This window comes from Chelonia mydas, chromosome 21 (assembly GCF_015237465.2).
Source record: "Chelonia mydas isolate rCheMyd1 chromosome 21, rCheMyd1.pri.v2, whole genome shotgun sequence".
Classification (NCBI taxonomy): Eukaryota; Metazoa; Chordata; order Testudines; family Cheloniidae; genus Chelonia; species Chelonia mydas.
This window is the reverse complement of record NC_051261.2, coordinates 6,368,378-6,384,884: the sequence shown is the minus strand read 5'-3', so window position 1 is coordinate 6,384,884 and position 16,507 is coordinate 6,368,378. Positions and strand designations below refer to the sequence as shown.

Genomic DNA, 16,507 nt, shown 5'->3' with positions numbered 1-16,507 from the left:
CTCTCCGGGCGAAGCATGTTCATAGGCTGTGTAATTATTTTTAATGAACTTTCAGGCAGGCTTAGGTGAGCTGCCTCTGGCTAATAGCGCCGGCCACTTTACAGGAACTTTAATTGACATCTTATTTAAAAGAAACGTGGAACCATCCCATGGACACCCGGGGAGTTACTCTGGATTGACAGTGGTGTAAATGACAGCAGGGCTTCGCCCTGAGAGCCTGCTCCTGCTCCTATTATAGCCAAGGGGAGGCTGGCCATTGAATTGAATGGTAAAAGAATAGACTCTTTGCCTTTAATTGATCCTGAGCAGGCATAAGGGCCCACCCATGTGGCTCTGAACTGCCAGGACTGGCTCTAGGCACCTGCAAAGCAAGGCTGTGCTCAGGGTGGCACATTTCCAGGGGCAGCATTCCAGACATCCTTTTTTTTCGGGGCAGTTGCACTCTTGGAGCTGCGCTACTTAGACGGGGCGAGGGTGCAGCGCCCCCGGCCGCAGCGGGAAGGGGAAGCCCCAGCCCCGGGATGCTGAGCTGCCAGGGCCCAGCCGCTACCTGGGGAGGAGAGGGAGAGTCCTGCCGGGGAGCCGGTGCTGTGCCGCCTTGTGCCACCCCTTATCTTGGGGCTTCTCTGCGAGGCCGGGCAGGGGAGGGGGGAAAGCCCCTGCAGGCGCTGGGAGAAGGTGACATCACTCCCTCCACTTCCAGCGCCGCCTGCGAGCCCCAGCCCCACCTGAGCTTGGAGCGGCAAAAAACCTAGAGCCGGCCCTGTGAACTGCGGCCCCCCAGCATTGGACTGCCATGCCCTCAGGGCAGGGGGCTGGTTTGTACAGCTCAGTGTAAGGGACCCTTCATAGCAATGCACCAAATCCTGCTTTACTCAGACAAAGCGTCCATTGTAGTCTGTAGGCCTGATTCGCCTCTCACTGTCCACGGGTGGAAGCCCATCAACATCAGTGGGCTGACTCCTGCCAGACGCCGGTGTGAGAATCAGGCCCAAGACTTCAGTGGAAGCTTTGCGTCAGTGAGGACTGAGTAAAAGCTTCAGTGATGCTTGTTTTTATATCCACTTCTAGGTAGGACAGCCCTGAAGGTGGGGAGGGGGAAGCCCTATTATTTAAGAGGCGCATTGACCATATCTTTGCACTAGACCGCGTCTCCTGGTGTTTCAGGGGCAGGTGGAAGGGGGACCAGACCTGATTTCCTTTGTGCATGGGAAAGAGAGTGAAAGAGACGCTGCTTCTGCACAGTAGCAAAGCGTATAAGGACAAGAGGGACACCGTGGTGCTTGCCTGGTTAAATGCACAGGTTCCAGCAGAATAAAATTCTGCCTGATGCAAAGAGACTTTCCTCCCCCCCCGCACTCCACCCCCCACCCCAGGAGGCATCGTGCATGTTCTCTAGTCCCACATCCATTCCAAGTTCGGAGTGACAGCCAAACAGCGAGGAGTGTGCAAGCAGGGGCGTGCGTCCCGCAATGGCAGCTGGCGCGAGCGGCGGTTCTAGAGCACACCCGCCTCCGTCACCGTTTCCTCGTAGGACTGGCCGAAATCTTTCAAGGTCCCCTGCTGCAGCCGGATCCCAGCGGTGGCGGTTCGGTGGCTCTGAGTCAGGATGGTGGTTTTCCTGCTGCAGAGGCTCCCGTTGGAGACTCGCCTCTTGAGGCCAGGCCGGAGGCTCCTGCAGCAGGAGACGTACCACAGCACGTCGTGCAGGAGGTGCCCGCTGAAGAACATGTAAATCCAGGGGTTGCAGCAGCTGCTGAGGCTGGCCAGCAGCACGGTGATGGTGAATGCCACGTTGGTGGACTCTGCAAAGAACATGGGACAAACACCTATGAATTCTCCAGCGGTGCGCTGGCGAAGAGGCAGCATGGTCCAGCAGACAAGGCATTGGCCTGCGAGGTAGGTTCTATTCCTGCTTCTGATCTGTTGGGCAAATCACGTCCCTTCCCCTCTTTGTCCGTTTCATCTGTGTAAACGATCAGCTCTAGGGGGCAGGGACAGTGCGTTTGAGCAGCACCCTGCACAGTGGGGCTCTAAGCTCAGCTGGGCAGGTGTCACTGGCAAACAAATAATAACAATATCCATGCACATTACAGGAGGACAGTGCCCCAACCAGGACTCTGTGGGGATAGCCTGCACCTTTGCGGGTTGAGGCTGTACGTCAACCTACATGTGGGGTGTGATCTGGCAGCGTGTGGCGTGTCCATCCTGTTTGAGTGCCTAAGTGAGTGCAAAGAAAGCTCCATTCCCATGCCACAAGAGGGAAGAGATGTGCGGGTGGAACCAACAGGAGCCTGTAAATATTGAGACGGGATGTACGATAAGGGCTAGCTAGTGCCTGGCTTTCCATTTACTGGCTGAAACAATTTCCCAAAGCCATTGTGTGTGTTATGTAACCATAGAGTGGCTTATGACCTCCTACATTTAAACAGTCGTCACAGACACCTGCAAACACACCTCCCGGGAGCCTCACTGCACACTTTCAGAGGAAGTGATCTGATCTCAGCAATCAGAAGGCACCTTTTCAAGTCTGCAACTGTTTCGACAAAAGCCTGAAAGCCACCCTACGCTGTCTGTTAAAGAACGGCTGGGGCTACACAGCCCCAGCAAATAGATGAGACGCTTTATCCTGCTGTCCATTATGGAGGTCACTGAAAACAGTGGACACACTCTCCCCTAGCCTTGTTACATGTCGAAACAATGGAGCAGCTCCTGACGTGCATCTTTTCCACTCATTTGGGATTGCACAAGGCCAAGATGTTTGCACTGCATTTTGAGGAGTCTGTGCGATGCTGCCGAAGGAGCAGAACTCCTGGCCTTGGCTGGATTTCTAATAACAGCAGTGATTTGGATCTGCAGACTTTTCTCTACAAACACAATGGGTGAGCAAATGCTAAGCCTTCTCCATTATTTGTTTAACAAGAAAATAACATGCAGGGCCAGATTCCAGCACCCTTACACATGAAACATATTCCACTCCTCAAATGGTTCCGTTGAAGTCAATGGACCACTCAGTGAGTCAAGTGCCACCCAGCGTGTGTAAGGGTGCCTGCAGCTCAGTGGGAACAGCGTTATTCTGTTCAGACTGATGGTGCAAGCAGTTATTGTCAAGGCCTGGGGAGTGACCATGTTGCTAGGACCAAAGCTTTCCAAGACCCATGAAGTGAGCAGTAAAGCTCCCACTGACTTCAATGGGCTTTGGATCAAGTTTATAGAGGGAGCTTGCTGCAGCATACACAGAAAGGCTCTTGCGGCGCAGAGAAAACCGACTAAAGTGCAACTTATCAACTGCTGTGACACAGGTATATTTTATCAGCTCAAGGGCGCTGAGTCAAAGATTTTTCCACAGGCTTTGTGAGGAGATAGGAGCTGAGCACCAGCCACTTCTTTTCCACTTAGGTTTATCTAAAGTCACCCATTAGCTGCTTTTCTATATCCATGTACAGGAGCTATTCTAATAAAAAGTTTTAAACCAGCAGCTTGAACTCAAAGGATCTGGCTCATTTACATTAAGGTCCCTTTTACACTGCTCTAGCAGTGTTAGGAGCCTTAAAGTGGGCATGGATTATCTTTACTCCCCTGCCAGAGCGGAGTAAAGGGACTTTGGCGTACATGAGAATCTGGCCCAGGATGGTTTTATTTCTTGAAGGGAACATAGTGCAGAAACTGGACCGGATACATTCCGGATACACCAGACTAAATCTGGAATAATGCCATTAACTTCCAGTGGAGTTATTCTGGATTTATGACATTGTAGGAAAGATCAGCATCTGACTCACTGTTTGCTGACCCTGAGTGGCTGTGTAATCCAGCATACCTGTCTGAGTGTTGATACATTCAATAAGATTCATTTGTCACTACAAGGATCTGATTCAAATGATAAGACAAACTCTGAGAAAACACAATTTGGGATGAAGAGGGTAGAATAGAAAACAATGTAAATAATCTCATTTGAATGTTGTAAAGGCTTTCATTTAGAAGCTGAAATCCTCATGGACCCTGTGAACGGCAATGTTGTTGTTAGGCATGTAGGAAGATTACAAATCAAGTTCCTGTCTTCTCCTGCTCCAGTGCCTGAAATTAAAGAAAAAAGAAAAGGAGGACTTGTGGCACCTTAGGGACTAACACATTTATTTGAGCATAAGCTTTCGTGAGCTGTAGCTCACGAAAGCTTATGCTCAAATAAATTGGTTAGTCTCTAAGGTGCCACAGGTCCTCCTTTTCTTTTTGCGAATACAGACTAACAGGGCTGCTACTCTGAAACCTGAAATTAAAGACTTAAATCAGTATGAGTAGGTGAGAACTCCTTCCAGTGAAGCAGTTGTTAATTCTATTTCTCTGAACATTAAATAGATACAGACGGTGACTGGAGTTTGGACAGACTGCTCAATGGGAACTGAATTTCAGACACTGTGACTGCTGTGGCTCTATGCCTTAAGGGTGAAATTCACCCTGTGCAGAAAGCCAGCACAAGGCTTAGACATTACTTAAGTCCCTCTTCAGCCTTTAAAGTTAGGTTATGGGTTTTGTGCTGGCCCTTTGCCCAGGGTCTGCATTTCACCCTTACTGAACATCCAGATACTGTTTAAGGTGTGAGGCAGTAAGGGGGAGATCTGCAAAAGCACCTAGAGGATTTAGGAGCACAAGTCCCATTGGCTTTCCCTGGATTTAATTTAATTGTATTTGTTGTATGATTGATTATGTTAGGGTATCTAGAGCCTCGGATCGGAATCTTTATTATTTTACATGGAAATAAATACATGCTTCTGACGATCTCCTCCTAAAAATGCTGCTGTCTTTTGCCTCTATATATTGTTGTGAAATGTCACCCGCTGCAAAGAGATTCTGTTAAATGCGTTTTGCGATGGGACATTGGTAACATTTTAAACTCCACAAGATGTAAAAAAACGGCATTTTAATTGATTACAAAGAATGGTTTGTTAGAAGTGCGTCTCTGATCAGCTGGGAAATAATCTGCACCACAGTGAATAGTGGGACAATTTCCCAGCCACTTTTTGGGTCACAGACTGAAAATGGTTGAGAAGCACTATTCCAGGTGTCTGTGTGCGCTCAGAGGCACACAACACACTCCCTCACACTGCTCCTTCTAAGCTAAATGGAGATGAATGATTATTAAAGCATCAGTTTAATAAATTACTGTGTGTGAGAGAGAGACAGACACCCATCTGGTTTATCTTGTATAAGAAGTGTGCTGTCCAGTCTATGTGGCTGTGACTATGTGTTTGTATCTTTGTTGAATGAATGTGTCTGTGTATGGAAGAGAGTGTGTATATATAGCTTTGTGAGTGAATATGTGAGTATATCTTTGTGACTCTGTGTGTTTGTGTGTATGTGTGTAGAATCTGTGTGTGTCAATAATCTCTCTCTTGGTTTGTGATTATCTCTTTGTCTGTTTATCAGGTGTGTGTGAACAATTTTTTTTGCATATTGGAGGATTGAGTATGTGAGTGTTTCTTGTGCTGTGCGTATTCTTTGTGTGTTCTGCGTGAGTGTGTGTGTATTGTATTCTGAATATATATATTCGTTCTCTGTGTTCTGTTTTTGTGTGCAGTCTGTGTGTGCTGTGCCTGTTGTGTGTTTTGAGGGTGTATATATTGTATTCTGCATGTGTGTGTGTGTACCTGTGTTGGGGCCAGGGGTCACGCTTTAGAAGCCAGTGGCTGCCCTGGATGCCCATCTACACACCCTGGCCTGGAGGTGGCTGTGGCTGGCAAACTGTGTGAGGCTCCCCTGCTCTGCACCCCGGCTCTCCCCCTGCCCCCCCATCACTCACCGTCATCGGGGGCGTTCTCGTCCCACACTGACCACATCTGCACGCTGAAGAAGGGCGCCCAGCAGGCGATGTAGGCCAGCACGATGACAAAGGTCATCTTCACCGTGCGGATCTTGGCCCTGGAGATGGTGCGTACACTGCTCACCCGGGAGGCCTGGCCGCAGGGGCACCCCGCTCCTGTCTCTGTCCCGCTCTGCATCTTGCCCCGGAGGTTCTTGCAGATCTCGTGGCAGATGAGGCCGTAGCAGGCGGTGAGGATGCCCACGGGCAGGACAAAGACACACAGCGTGGTCCAGGTGATGTAGGCCCGGGCGCCCCAGGGGTACCTGAAGTCAGCCCAGCAGTCCAGCACCCCGGAGCCCTGGTGTACCTCCCGCAACGAGAAGATGAAGACCTGGGGCAGGCTGAGGAGGCCACTGAGCACCCAGGTGGCCCCGATCATCAGGTAGGCCTGCCTGCCTGGCTGTTGCAGGGTGCGCAGCGGGTGGCACACGGCGATGTAGCGGTCCAGGGTCATCATGATGAGCATGTAGGTGGAGGCGAACATGCTCAGCACCTGCAGGTACTTGACGGCCCTGCAGAGCAGGTCGGGCCCCAGGAAGCGGTAGGTCACCTCCCAGATCATCTGGGGCAGCACCTGGAAAAGCGCCACCCCCAGGTCGGTCAGTCCCAAGTGCAGGATGAAGAGGTGCATCCTGCTCATCTTCTTCCTCAGCCGGTACATGGCCAGCAGCACCCCCAGGTTGCCCACGGTGGCAACTGCCAGGATAGTGGCCAGCACCCCGATCTCGGCCCGGGCTAGCTCCTCATCCCGGGTGTGGAAGAGAGTCCAGTTGAGATCCCCTGCCTGGGTCAGGACGTCCCCAGGGTCGCTGTAGGGAGTGCTGTTCCTCTCCCAACCCGGCTCCATTGCTGGGAGAGCTGGATGCAGGAGGAGGTGGCCAGCTGGCAAGCGGGGGAAGAGAGCTGCTGGCGCTGGAGACAACCGGGTAGCCACCAAACTTCTTCTTCAAAGAGGTGTGTTTAAGATGAATCCCTCTAGCGAGCTGAGCTGGAGCTGCTCCATTTCCTCATCCCCAGACCCTGGAGCTGGGCATTTCCCCTATTGCATTCCCCAAACCTGAGTGAGTTCTTTCTTTCTCTCTCTCCCTGATTTCAGACAAGTCCTGAACTAGCTGATGGCAAATCTCCTCTCCTGTTAGGCAGGTCAATTTCAAACCTTCTTCTGGAGTAATTTGATGCAATATCCCCCTGGAGAGCACCTAAATCCCTCTTCTCCCTCTTGTGCTAGCCAGCTCCAAATCTCCTTTCAACCTGGGCTGGTCAGCTCCCAAATCCCCTCCTTCCCCCCTTCTCCCCTGCCGTTAAGTTTCAGAAAAAAACCTTTCTTTCTTGTTTTTAAAAAATGCAATAAAAATAAATAAGCACCTTAGAGATGCTCCATCTATTGGATTTTTCATCCAAAGGGTAAATTTAAAGAAGCCAGGTTTCCAGTGTTAAAATGTCAGGTCTTGGTTTAGGTGCTGTAGTGCCTTCTGAATGCAGCCTGCGATGTGTGAACAGCATCTGGCTTGGGTCTGAGTTTTATAGCCCAGGAGCTGCCTGCCCTCTCCTGCTCCATTCCGCTGCCACCCTGTTGCTGAGCTGCAGCTGGCTGGAGTCAGAGAAGCAGCACACACAGGTGGCTGGCAATTTCCTCCCTTGGGGAATAAAAGAAGATGCCTTGCATCTCCTCTGCTGAATATCCCCGCTCTCTCTGACTTTCCTACAAAGCTGAGATTTCCAGGGCTTCCAACACCACACCTGTTTTCACCACCAGTGACTTATTTGTAGGAAGGGGGAGGGGGACCCCAGAAATACTCCCCCATCCTTAAATTGTCTGTTTCAATGCTTTAAATGTTCAGCAGCCTCCCAGGCAGGGAACGTTTCTGTCCCTTCTCTCACCCTCTTTCAGTGGTTTGCAGTATCACCTGCCAATCACACCACAGAGCCATATTCCCCTCTTTCCGCAGCTCCCAAACCTTCCCACCCCATCTCTTCCAAGATTTGAGGGAGACAAGGTGGGGGAGGCAATATCTTTTATTGGACCAACTTCTGTTGGGGAGAGAGACGAGCTTTGGGGTTTACACAAAGCTCTTTTTCAGACCTGGAAAAGGTACTCAGAGAGTCACAACCATATACAAGGTGGAACAGATTAAGCATAAAGCGTTAGCACATTGCAAGAGAGCATTCAAGGTGAAGTGGGCACTTGACAACTCTGCAGTTGTCGGGCAAAGGAGGGTCAGTGTGTTACCGCTTGTTGTAATGAGCCATAAATCCAGTGTCTTTACTGAGTTCTGATTCTGAGTATCCAGCGAAGTTATGAATTTAAACTCCAGGCTCATCTTTTGAATGTGTTGTGCCAGTTTCCTTGGAGGATGAGGACTGAGAGGTCAGCTTGGGAATGACCCTTTGTGAAAAGTGATCGGCCACAGGTGATAGGGTGTTTTGTCCTATCATTTTTCTGTGTGACTTTATTGGAGAGTGTAGCGATTGTCTCATTCACCCACATAGTTGTTATTAGGGCATTTAGTGCACTGGGTGAGGTGCCATCTACTTCCCAAGACTTTCACAGCTAAGGCACTGATTTTAATCTCCGGTATCAATATACTTTACAGAGGTGGAAGCACAAAAGTACAAAGTAAGGGCCTGATCCAATTCCCGTTAAAGTCAGTGCAAAGATTCTTATTGACTTCAATGCCCTAAGTGACCCAGCTCTGCTGTGACTCACTGCATGACCTCCCCACCTCTGTCCCTCCATCTGTATAATGGGATAAGGATACTTACCTCCATTACAAGAATTTTGTGAAACTGGTCAAATATTTGATATCCTAACAAGCCTGGTTAGTCTTCCTAGCCCGAACACTGCAATTTCAGTTCATCAGACAGCCATCCCCCGTCGGATAGGGAGCAGAAAACTGGCTGCTCCACTGTGGCTACTTCAGAACAACCTAGGAGCCAATCTCTGGACTGCAAGTGGGAGGGTCTGCCAGCAGCTTCAACACAGCCAGCAAAGAAGAACATATCTTCTGGGAATCCGTCTGCAGAGCAGTTTCAGTCTGGAATAACTGTCCAGTCTCCCTTGTCATAGATTTAGGGTTTGTGCTGTGCAGTTAAAAAAGCCTCATGAAAATTCATGGGAGGGGGAAAGGGATGCGAACACATTAATAATTTCCATCAGTAGGCAAAGTGCGTTACATATAGTTTGAGCCAAGAGAAATGCAATAGATGACTCAATTAGAAATGCAATAGATTCTGTCAGCAGACAAGTGCCTCAGAAATTACAGTGCCAAAAACACAGATGATGGAGTACTTATCTCCTGTAAGAAGTAGACTGTGTGTTTCTTTCCTGCAGGAGGCGAATTGTGGTCTTGTGGCTAAACCCTGAGGCTGGGTGTCAGGATATTTGGTTTCTGTGCCCAGCTCTTCAAAATGTGGCTTTGGGTCAGTCACTTCCTCCTTCTGTACAATGGGGATAATAATATGTCCTGCCTCTTGGGAGTGTTGTGAAGTTTTAATTCATGAATGCTTGTAAAGTGGGCAGCAATTCTCTGCTGGAGAATGCTCTGACAGCAGAGCCCTATCTGCATGTGTGTTTTATATTATTTAGAAGGGATAATTAAGAGGATTTTCCTCAGCTTTGGGGTTTAACGCCCCTTTGCCCCATAATATTCTCTCCCCTGGATTTTCACTTCTTTATTCTTAAGATCCCTTTCCCTCTTTCTCTTTCAAAAACTATTTCTCTCCCTCCTTTCTGCCTGCTGCCCTGATTTTCTTACTTCCCAACTGTGTTTCTCTCTTACTAGGAGCCCTAACAGAATCTTCCTTCTTCGTGCAGACCTGCTCTGACCTGGCACTTAAAACGCTGGCCGTCCCCTACAGCCCTCTCTCCCCTGGAAGCTAACCACTGCTGTAATTGGTGGAGATGAACCGGGGACGGGAAATTTTAGTAATAACAAAATCCTAGTGTAGACACAATCTCAAAGAGTAGATAGGCCTAAAATGAGACAGCCTCCTACCCCCTGCTTTGTGCAGATGTGCGGGCAATTGTTTATGTCGCTGGGCCTCCCTGGGCTCCATTCTTGAGGATAAGCAGGGAATTGAAATTTACAAAATCCTGCTGTGGTGGAAAAGGATTCCTTTCAGTGTTAGTATGCAGTTCACTGTCTGTAAAATGGGGATAGTAATCCTTCATTCCTTCCCACCTTTTGTCTGTCTTAACTGTTTAGGTTGTAAAAAGAAAAGGAGTACTTGTGGCACCTTAGAGACTAACCAATTTATTTGAGCATAAGCTTTCGCAAGCTACAGCTCACTTCATCGGATGCATACTGTGGAAAGTGTAGAAGATCTTTTTATACACACAAAGCATGAAAAAATACCTCCCCCCACCCCACTCTCCTGCTGGTAATAGCTTATCTAAAGTGATCATTCTCCTTACAATGTGTATGATAATCAACTTGGGCCATTTCCAGCACAAATTCAGGTTTTCTCTCCCCCCCACCCCAACAAACCCACTCTCCTGTTGGTAATAGCTTATCTAAAGTGACCACTCTCCTTACAATGTGTATGATAATCAAGGTGGGCCATTTCCAGCACAAATCCAGGGTTTAACAAGAACGTCTGGGGGGGTGGAGAGGGGGGTAGGAAAAAACAAGGGGAAATAGGTTACCTTGCATAATGACTTAGCCACTCCCAGTCTCTATTCAAGCCTAAGTTAATTGTATCCAATTTGCAAATGAATTCCAATTCAACAGTCTCTCGCTGGAGTCTGGATTTGAAGTTTTTTTGTTGTAATCTCGCAACTTTCATGTCTGTAATCGCGTGACCAGAGAAATTGAAGTGTTCTCCGACTGGTTTATGAATGTTATAATTCTTGACATCTGATTTGTGTCCATTTATTCTTTTACGTAGAGACTGTCCAGTTTGACCAATGTACATGGCAGAGGGGCATTGCTGGCACATGATGGCATATATCACATTGGTGGATGTGCAGGTGAATGAGCCTCTGATAGTGTGACTGATGTGATTAGGCCCTGTGATGGTGTCCCCTGAATAGATATGTGGGCACAGTTGGCAACGGGCTTTGTTGCAAGGATAGGTTCCTGGGTTAGTGGTTCTGTTGTGTGGTATGTGGTTGCTGGTGAGTATTCGCTTCAGGTTGGGGGGCTGTGTGTAGGCAAGGACTTGCCTGTCTCCCAAGATTTGTGAGAGTGTTGGGTCATCCTTCAGGATAAGTTGTAGATCCTTGATAATGCGTTGGAGAGGTTTTAGTTGGGGGCTGAAGGTGACGGCTAGTGGCGTTCTGTTATTTTCTTTGTTAGGCCTGTCCTGTAGTAGGTGACTTCTGGGAACTCTTCTGGCTCTATCAATCTGTTTCTTCACTTCCGCAGGTGGGTATTGTAGTTGTAAGAATGCTTGATAGAGATCTTGTAGGTGTTTGTCTCTGTCTGAGGGGTTGAAGCAAATGCGGTTGTATCGCAGAGCTTGGCTGTAGACAATGGATCGTGTGGTGTGGTCAGGGTGAAAGCTGAAGGCATGTAGGTAGGAATAGCGGTCAGTAGGTTTCCGGTATAGGGTGGTGTTTATGTGACCATCGTTTATTAGCACTGTAGTGTCCAGGAAGTGGATCTCTTGTGTGGACTGGACCAGGCTGAGGTTGATGGTGGGATGGAAATTGTTGAAATCATGGTGGAATTCCTCAAGGGCTTCTTTTCCATGGGTCCAGATGATGAAGATGTCATCAATATAGTGCCAGTAGAGTAGGGGAGTTAGGGGACGAGAGCTGAGGAAGCGTTGTTCTAAGTCAGCCATAAAAATGTTGGCATACTGTGGGGCCATGCGGGTACCCATAGCAGTGCCGCTGATTTGAAGGTATACATTATCCCCAAATGTAAAATAGTTATGGGTAAGGACAAAGTCACAAAGTTCAGCCACCAGGTTAGCCGTGACATTATTGGGGATAGTGTTCTTGACGGCTTGTAGTCCATCTTTGTGTGGACTGTTGGTGTAGAGGGCTTCTACATCCATAGTGGCCAGGATGGTGTTATCAGGAAGATCACCGATGGATTGTAGTTTCCTCAGAAAGTCAGTGGTGTCTCGAAGGTAGCTGGGAGTGCTGGTAGCGTAAGGCCTGAGGAGGGAGTCTACATAGCCAGACAATCCTGCTGTCAGGGTGCCAATGCCTGAGATGATAGGGCGCCCCGGATTTCCAGGTTTATGGATCTTGAGTAGTAGATAGAATATCCCAGGTCGGGGTTCCAGGGATGTGTCTGTGCGGATTTGATCTTGTGCTTTTTCAGGGAGTTTCTTGAGCAAATGCTGTAGTTTCTTTTGGTAACTCTCAGTGGGATCAGAGGGTAATGGCTTGTAGAAAGTGGTGTTGGAAGGCTGCCAAGCAGCCTCTTGTTCATATTCCGACCTATTCATGATGACGACAGCACCTCCTTTTCCAGCCTTTTTGATTATGATATCAGAGTTGTTTCTGAGGCTGTGGATGGCATTGTGTTCTGCACGGCTGAGGTTGTGGGGCAAGTGATGCTGCTTTTCCACAATTTCAGCCTGTGCACGTCGGCGGAAGCTCTCTATGTAGAAGTCCAGTCTGCTGTCTCGACCTTCAGGAGGAGTCCACCTAGAATCCTTCTTTTTGTAGTGTTGGTAGGGAGGTCTCTGTGGATTAGTATGTTGTTCAGAGGTGTGTTGGAAATATTCCTTGAGTGGAGACGTCGAAAATAGGATTCTAGGTCACCACAGAACTGTATCATGTTCGTGGGGGTGGAGGGACAGAAGGAGAGGCCCCGAGATAGGACAGCTGCTTCTGCTGGGCTAAGAGTATAGTTGGATAGGTTAACAATATTGCTGCGTGGGTTGAGGGAACCATTGCTGTGGCCCCTTGTGGCATGTAGTAGTTTAGAAAGTTTAGTGTCCTTTTTCTTTTGTAGAGAAGCAAAGTGTGTGTTGTAAATGGCTTGTCTAGTTTCAGTAAAGTCCAGCCACGAGGAAGTTTATGTGGAAGGTTGTTTTTTTATGAGAGTATCCAGTTTTGAGAGCTCATTCTTTATCTTTCCCTGTTTGCTGTAGAGGATGTTGATCAGGTGGTTCCCAGAAGTCATCTACTACAGGACAGGCCTAACAAAGAAAATAACAGAACGCCACTAGCCATCACCTTCAACCCCCAACTAAAACCCCTCCAAAGCATTATTAAGGATCTACAACCTATCCTGAAGGACGACCCAACACTCTCACAAATCTTGGGAGACAGGCCAGTCCTTGCCTACAGACAGCCCCCCAACCTGAAGCAAATACTCACCAGCAACCACACACCACACAACAGAACCACTAACCCAGGAACCTATCCTTGCAACAAAGCCCGTTGCCAACTGTGCCCACATATCTATTCAGGGGACACCATCACAGGGCCTAATCACATCAGTCACACTATCAGAGGCTCGTTCACCCGCACATCCACCAATGTGATATATGCCATCATGTGCCAGCAATGCCCCTCTGCCATGTACATTGGTCAAACTGGACAGTCTCTATGTAAAAGAATAAATGGACACAAATCAGATGTCAAGAATTATAACATTCATAAACCAGTCGGAGAACACTTCAATCTCTCTGGTCACGCGATTACAGACATGAAAGTTGCGAGATTACAACAAAAAAACTTCAAATACAGACTTCAGCGAGAGCTGCTGAATTGGAATTCATTTGCAAATTGGATACAATTAACTTAGGCTTGAATAGAGACTGGGAGTGGCTAAGTCATTATGCAAGGTAACCTTGTTTTTTCCTACCCCCCCTCTCCCCTCCTCAGACGTTCTTGTTAAACCCTGGATTTGTGCTGGAAATGGCCCACCTTGATTATCATACACATTGTAAGGAGAGTGGTCACTTTAGATAAGCTATTACCAACAGGAGAGTGGGTTTGTGTTGGGGGGGGAGAGAAAACCTGGATTTGTGCTGGAAATGGCCCAAGTTGATTATCATACACATTATAAGGAGAGTGATCACTTTAGATAAGCTATTACCAGCAGGAGAGTGGGGTGGGGGGAGGTATTTTTTCATGCTTTGTGTGTATAAAAAGATCTACATTTTCCACAGTATGCATCCGATGAAGTGAGCTGTAGCTTGCGAAAGCTTATGCTCAAATAAATTGGTTAGTCTCTAAGGTGCCACAAGTACTCCTTTTCTTTTTGTGAATACAGACTAACACGGCTGTTACTCTGAAACCTGTTTAGATTGTAAGTTCTTTGGGGCGGGGGCTGTTTCTTGATATGTCCTGATCTCAAAAAGGGGCTTCAAGAAGGTCATGTAAAATACATTATGATTTGTTGTTATCTCAGTCCTGGAAAGATTGGTGCAGGTAGTATTTGTGTCTCCATGATCACAACAGGTTCAGATACCACAGTGATGGGCATGGTATAAGGAAGAGAAGAGAACCCTAGCACTCTGGGACAGTGGGATTTGTAACTGTGCTGCATGGCTCGTTCTGAAGAAACTCACTGGATTTTTTTCAGATCCAGGGAAGAGGGTTTCGTTTTGTTTTTGTTTTTTCTCTTTTGAAGGTCAGTTCTAATTTTTATACACTGTGATTTGTCAGAATTATTGGTTCAGAGCCAGAACAGCAGGGGTTGTTGCAGCTCAGTTTGAAATGTGTTAGCAGAGCTTTGAGTTCAGAAGTTTGAGCAACAACTGCTTCCACTATGCCTGTCAGAAACAAGGGGTAATGGTCCTTTACTTTTCTGAGAGCTACACTGAAAACCCAAGAAGAAAATGCTGAGACCGTTAACTGCAGTTCACGCAATTACACTCTGCAGTTTTATTAAAGTATCAAATCAAAGTCAGCGGTGTTTACTTCTCACGCTGCATACCATTTAGTGTGTGTATATGTAGAAGTGTGTGGTGGTGGGGGGTTATATATCTGTTGCCCTGTAGTTTACAATGCGGATGTTTTCTTTTTCCACTGGCCAATTATTTCAGTTTTGTGTGAATAAAAACTGAATATACTCCTCAATAAACTATTCTGCTGCCATTCCTTGCAGGGAAAAACAAAAACAAAGCCCGGCCCGTGATGTAAATTGTTGTTCTTGATCTAGGATTTGTAACCTGCAGGTGGTTTGACTGCTATGATTCAGGGTATTTGTGATGTTGCAACGGTTTTGCCTGTAAGAGTCCAATTATTTTCTTAATAAAGGTTTGCAATTTTGCAGTTCACCTCTAAAGGGCACAAGGAGCACAGTTGGTATTTCATTAAAGGTTATTTATATTCAGGAGTGACCCTATGGACAGAAATGGCACATCCCTATAAAATGCCTATGTGAGGTTCTGGAGTTGTTCGAGAGAGGGAGATATTACAGGGATTAATGCAGGTTTTTACAGTTTAGGATCAGACAGCTGATTTTCTACCAGATTTTTTTTTTTTTAAAGTGTAGCAGAGGACGCACCAATGAAAAACCAATTGAAGGTAGAGGTGGAAGGGAAGATCCTGGAGAGAGAAGGATGCATCTAAATAGTTTCAGGGCCAGATTTTGATCTCACTTATATGAGTTTAAACCTGGAGCAGTTCTTTCAAAGCTGGTGCTCTTACTCTGCATTTACACCAGGATAGCTGAGCAAAGAATGTGTTTCTAAAGATATCTGCAAAGGAATGATGCTAATCCACAGTAGACAAATTATCCTCAGAAGGAAGAAATCAAAAGAAGTCATTAAAGAGCGACATTGACTTCAGGGAAATCTTTCAAACAGATCGAACTTAAAACATAAACACATGTACTCATTGCTTGTTTCTTGTCTTTTTATTTGCCACATTGGCTAGTGATTTCAAAGCTGTTTTTCAATGAGAGCTTGGTCCCTTTCCTGCTCGTATTCCTTTGTCATTATTCATTAATACCTGAGATATCTATAGCAGCTTTCATCTGAGACCCTCCGTGCTCTTTATAGTATAATTATGGAATACTTAACTACCGCTCTCTAGTGGACAGAGGCAGAACGGCTCAACTGTGTGTCATTGGCTCTGTAATGAAAGCAGCTAAAAGAGATTCTCCTTTAGCACACGTGATCAGCAGCTCATTCTTTTGGCACTGGAGGATCTGAGTTCTGTTCCTGCTATCGCCACAAAGTTCTAGGTGACCACCGTGCAGCATAGTGACCACCATGAAGCACTAGGAGTATTTGGATTTGCTACAATATATTCCTAATAGCAAAGGAAATAGAGAGAATGACTTGCCAAGTGCACGGCTCTTTTGTATCCTTCTCCCCCGTCCTAGTTAACCCAGCAATCTTATTCCAGTTGTGGCATTCTGGGTCCTGCTTATTGCTAGGGTTGTTACTTTATTAGCTCCCTTGTCACTCTCCAAGCTGTGCTCTTTACACAACTCCCTGAAATAGGAAACAGCCATGGGATGAGGTAGGTAGATGGCATGCTGCGATTGGCAGGCAGAGGGTTAACAGGAAGGCCCATAGTTAGGATTGTCAAGGGAGCAGGGCTGGCCTGGCGATTGGCTAATTAAGCCACTCCCCTGAGCTCCTTCTGAGTGGGCTGAATTGATGAGTAGTGGGAGCTAGAAGTTTTATAGGGGAAAGAGAACAGTGCTGGTTTTTGGTGAAGCCCTCCGTCTCTTTGCTAGTCCAGAGAAGGGAGGTGAGGGAGAAATGAATGGGGTGATTTCACAC

General features: G+C 47.3%; 1 protein-coding gene across 1 annotated transcript; it reads right to left on the bottom strand.

Moving 5' to 3' along the window:
- Positions 1 to 556: 556 nt before the first annotated feature.
- Positions 557 to 7,370, bottom strand: AVPR1B (arginine vasopressin receptor 1B). The gene is made up of 2 exons (XM_007065151.3): positions 5,795 to 7,370; positions 557 to 1,805 (listed from the first exon to the last, which is right to left on the bottom strand). Exons 1-2 carry the CDS (start codon positions 6,702 to 6,704, stop codon positions 1,498 to 1,500), a joined length of 1,218 nt encoding a protein of 405 aa, XP_007065213.2. The 5' UTR covers positions 6,705 to 7,370; the 3' UTR covers positions 557 to 1,497.
- Positions 7,371 to 16,507: the final 9,137 nt, after the last annotated feature.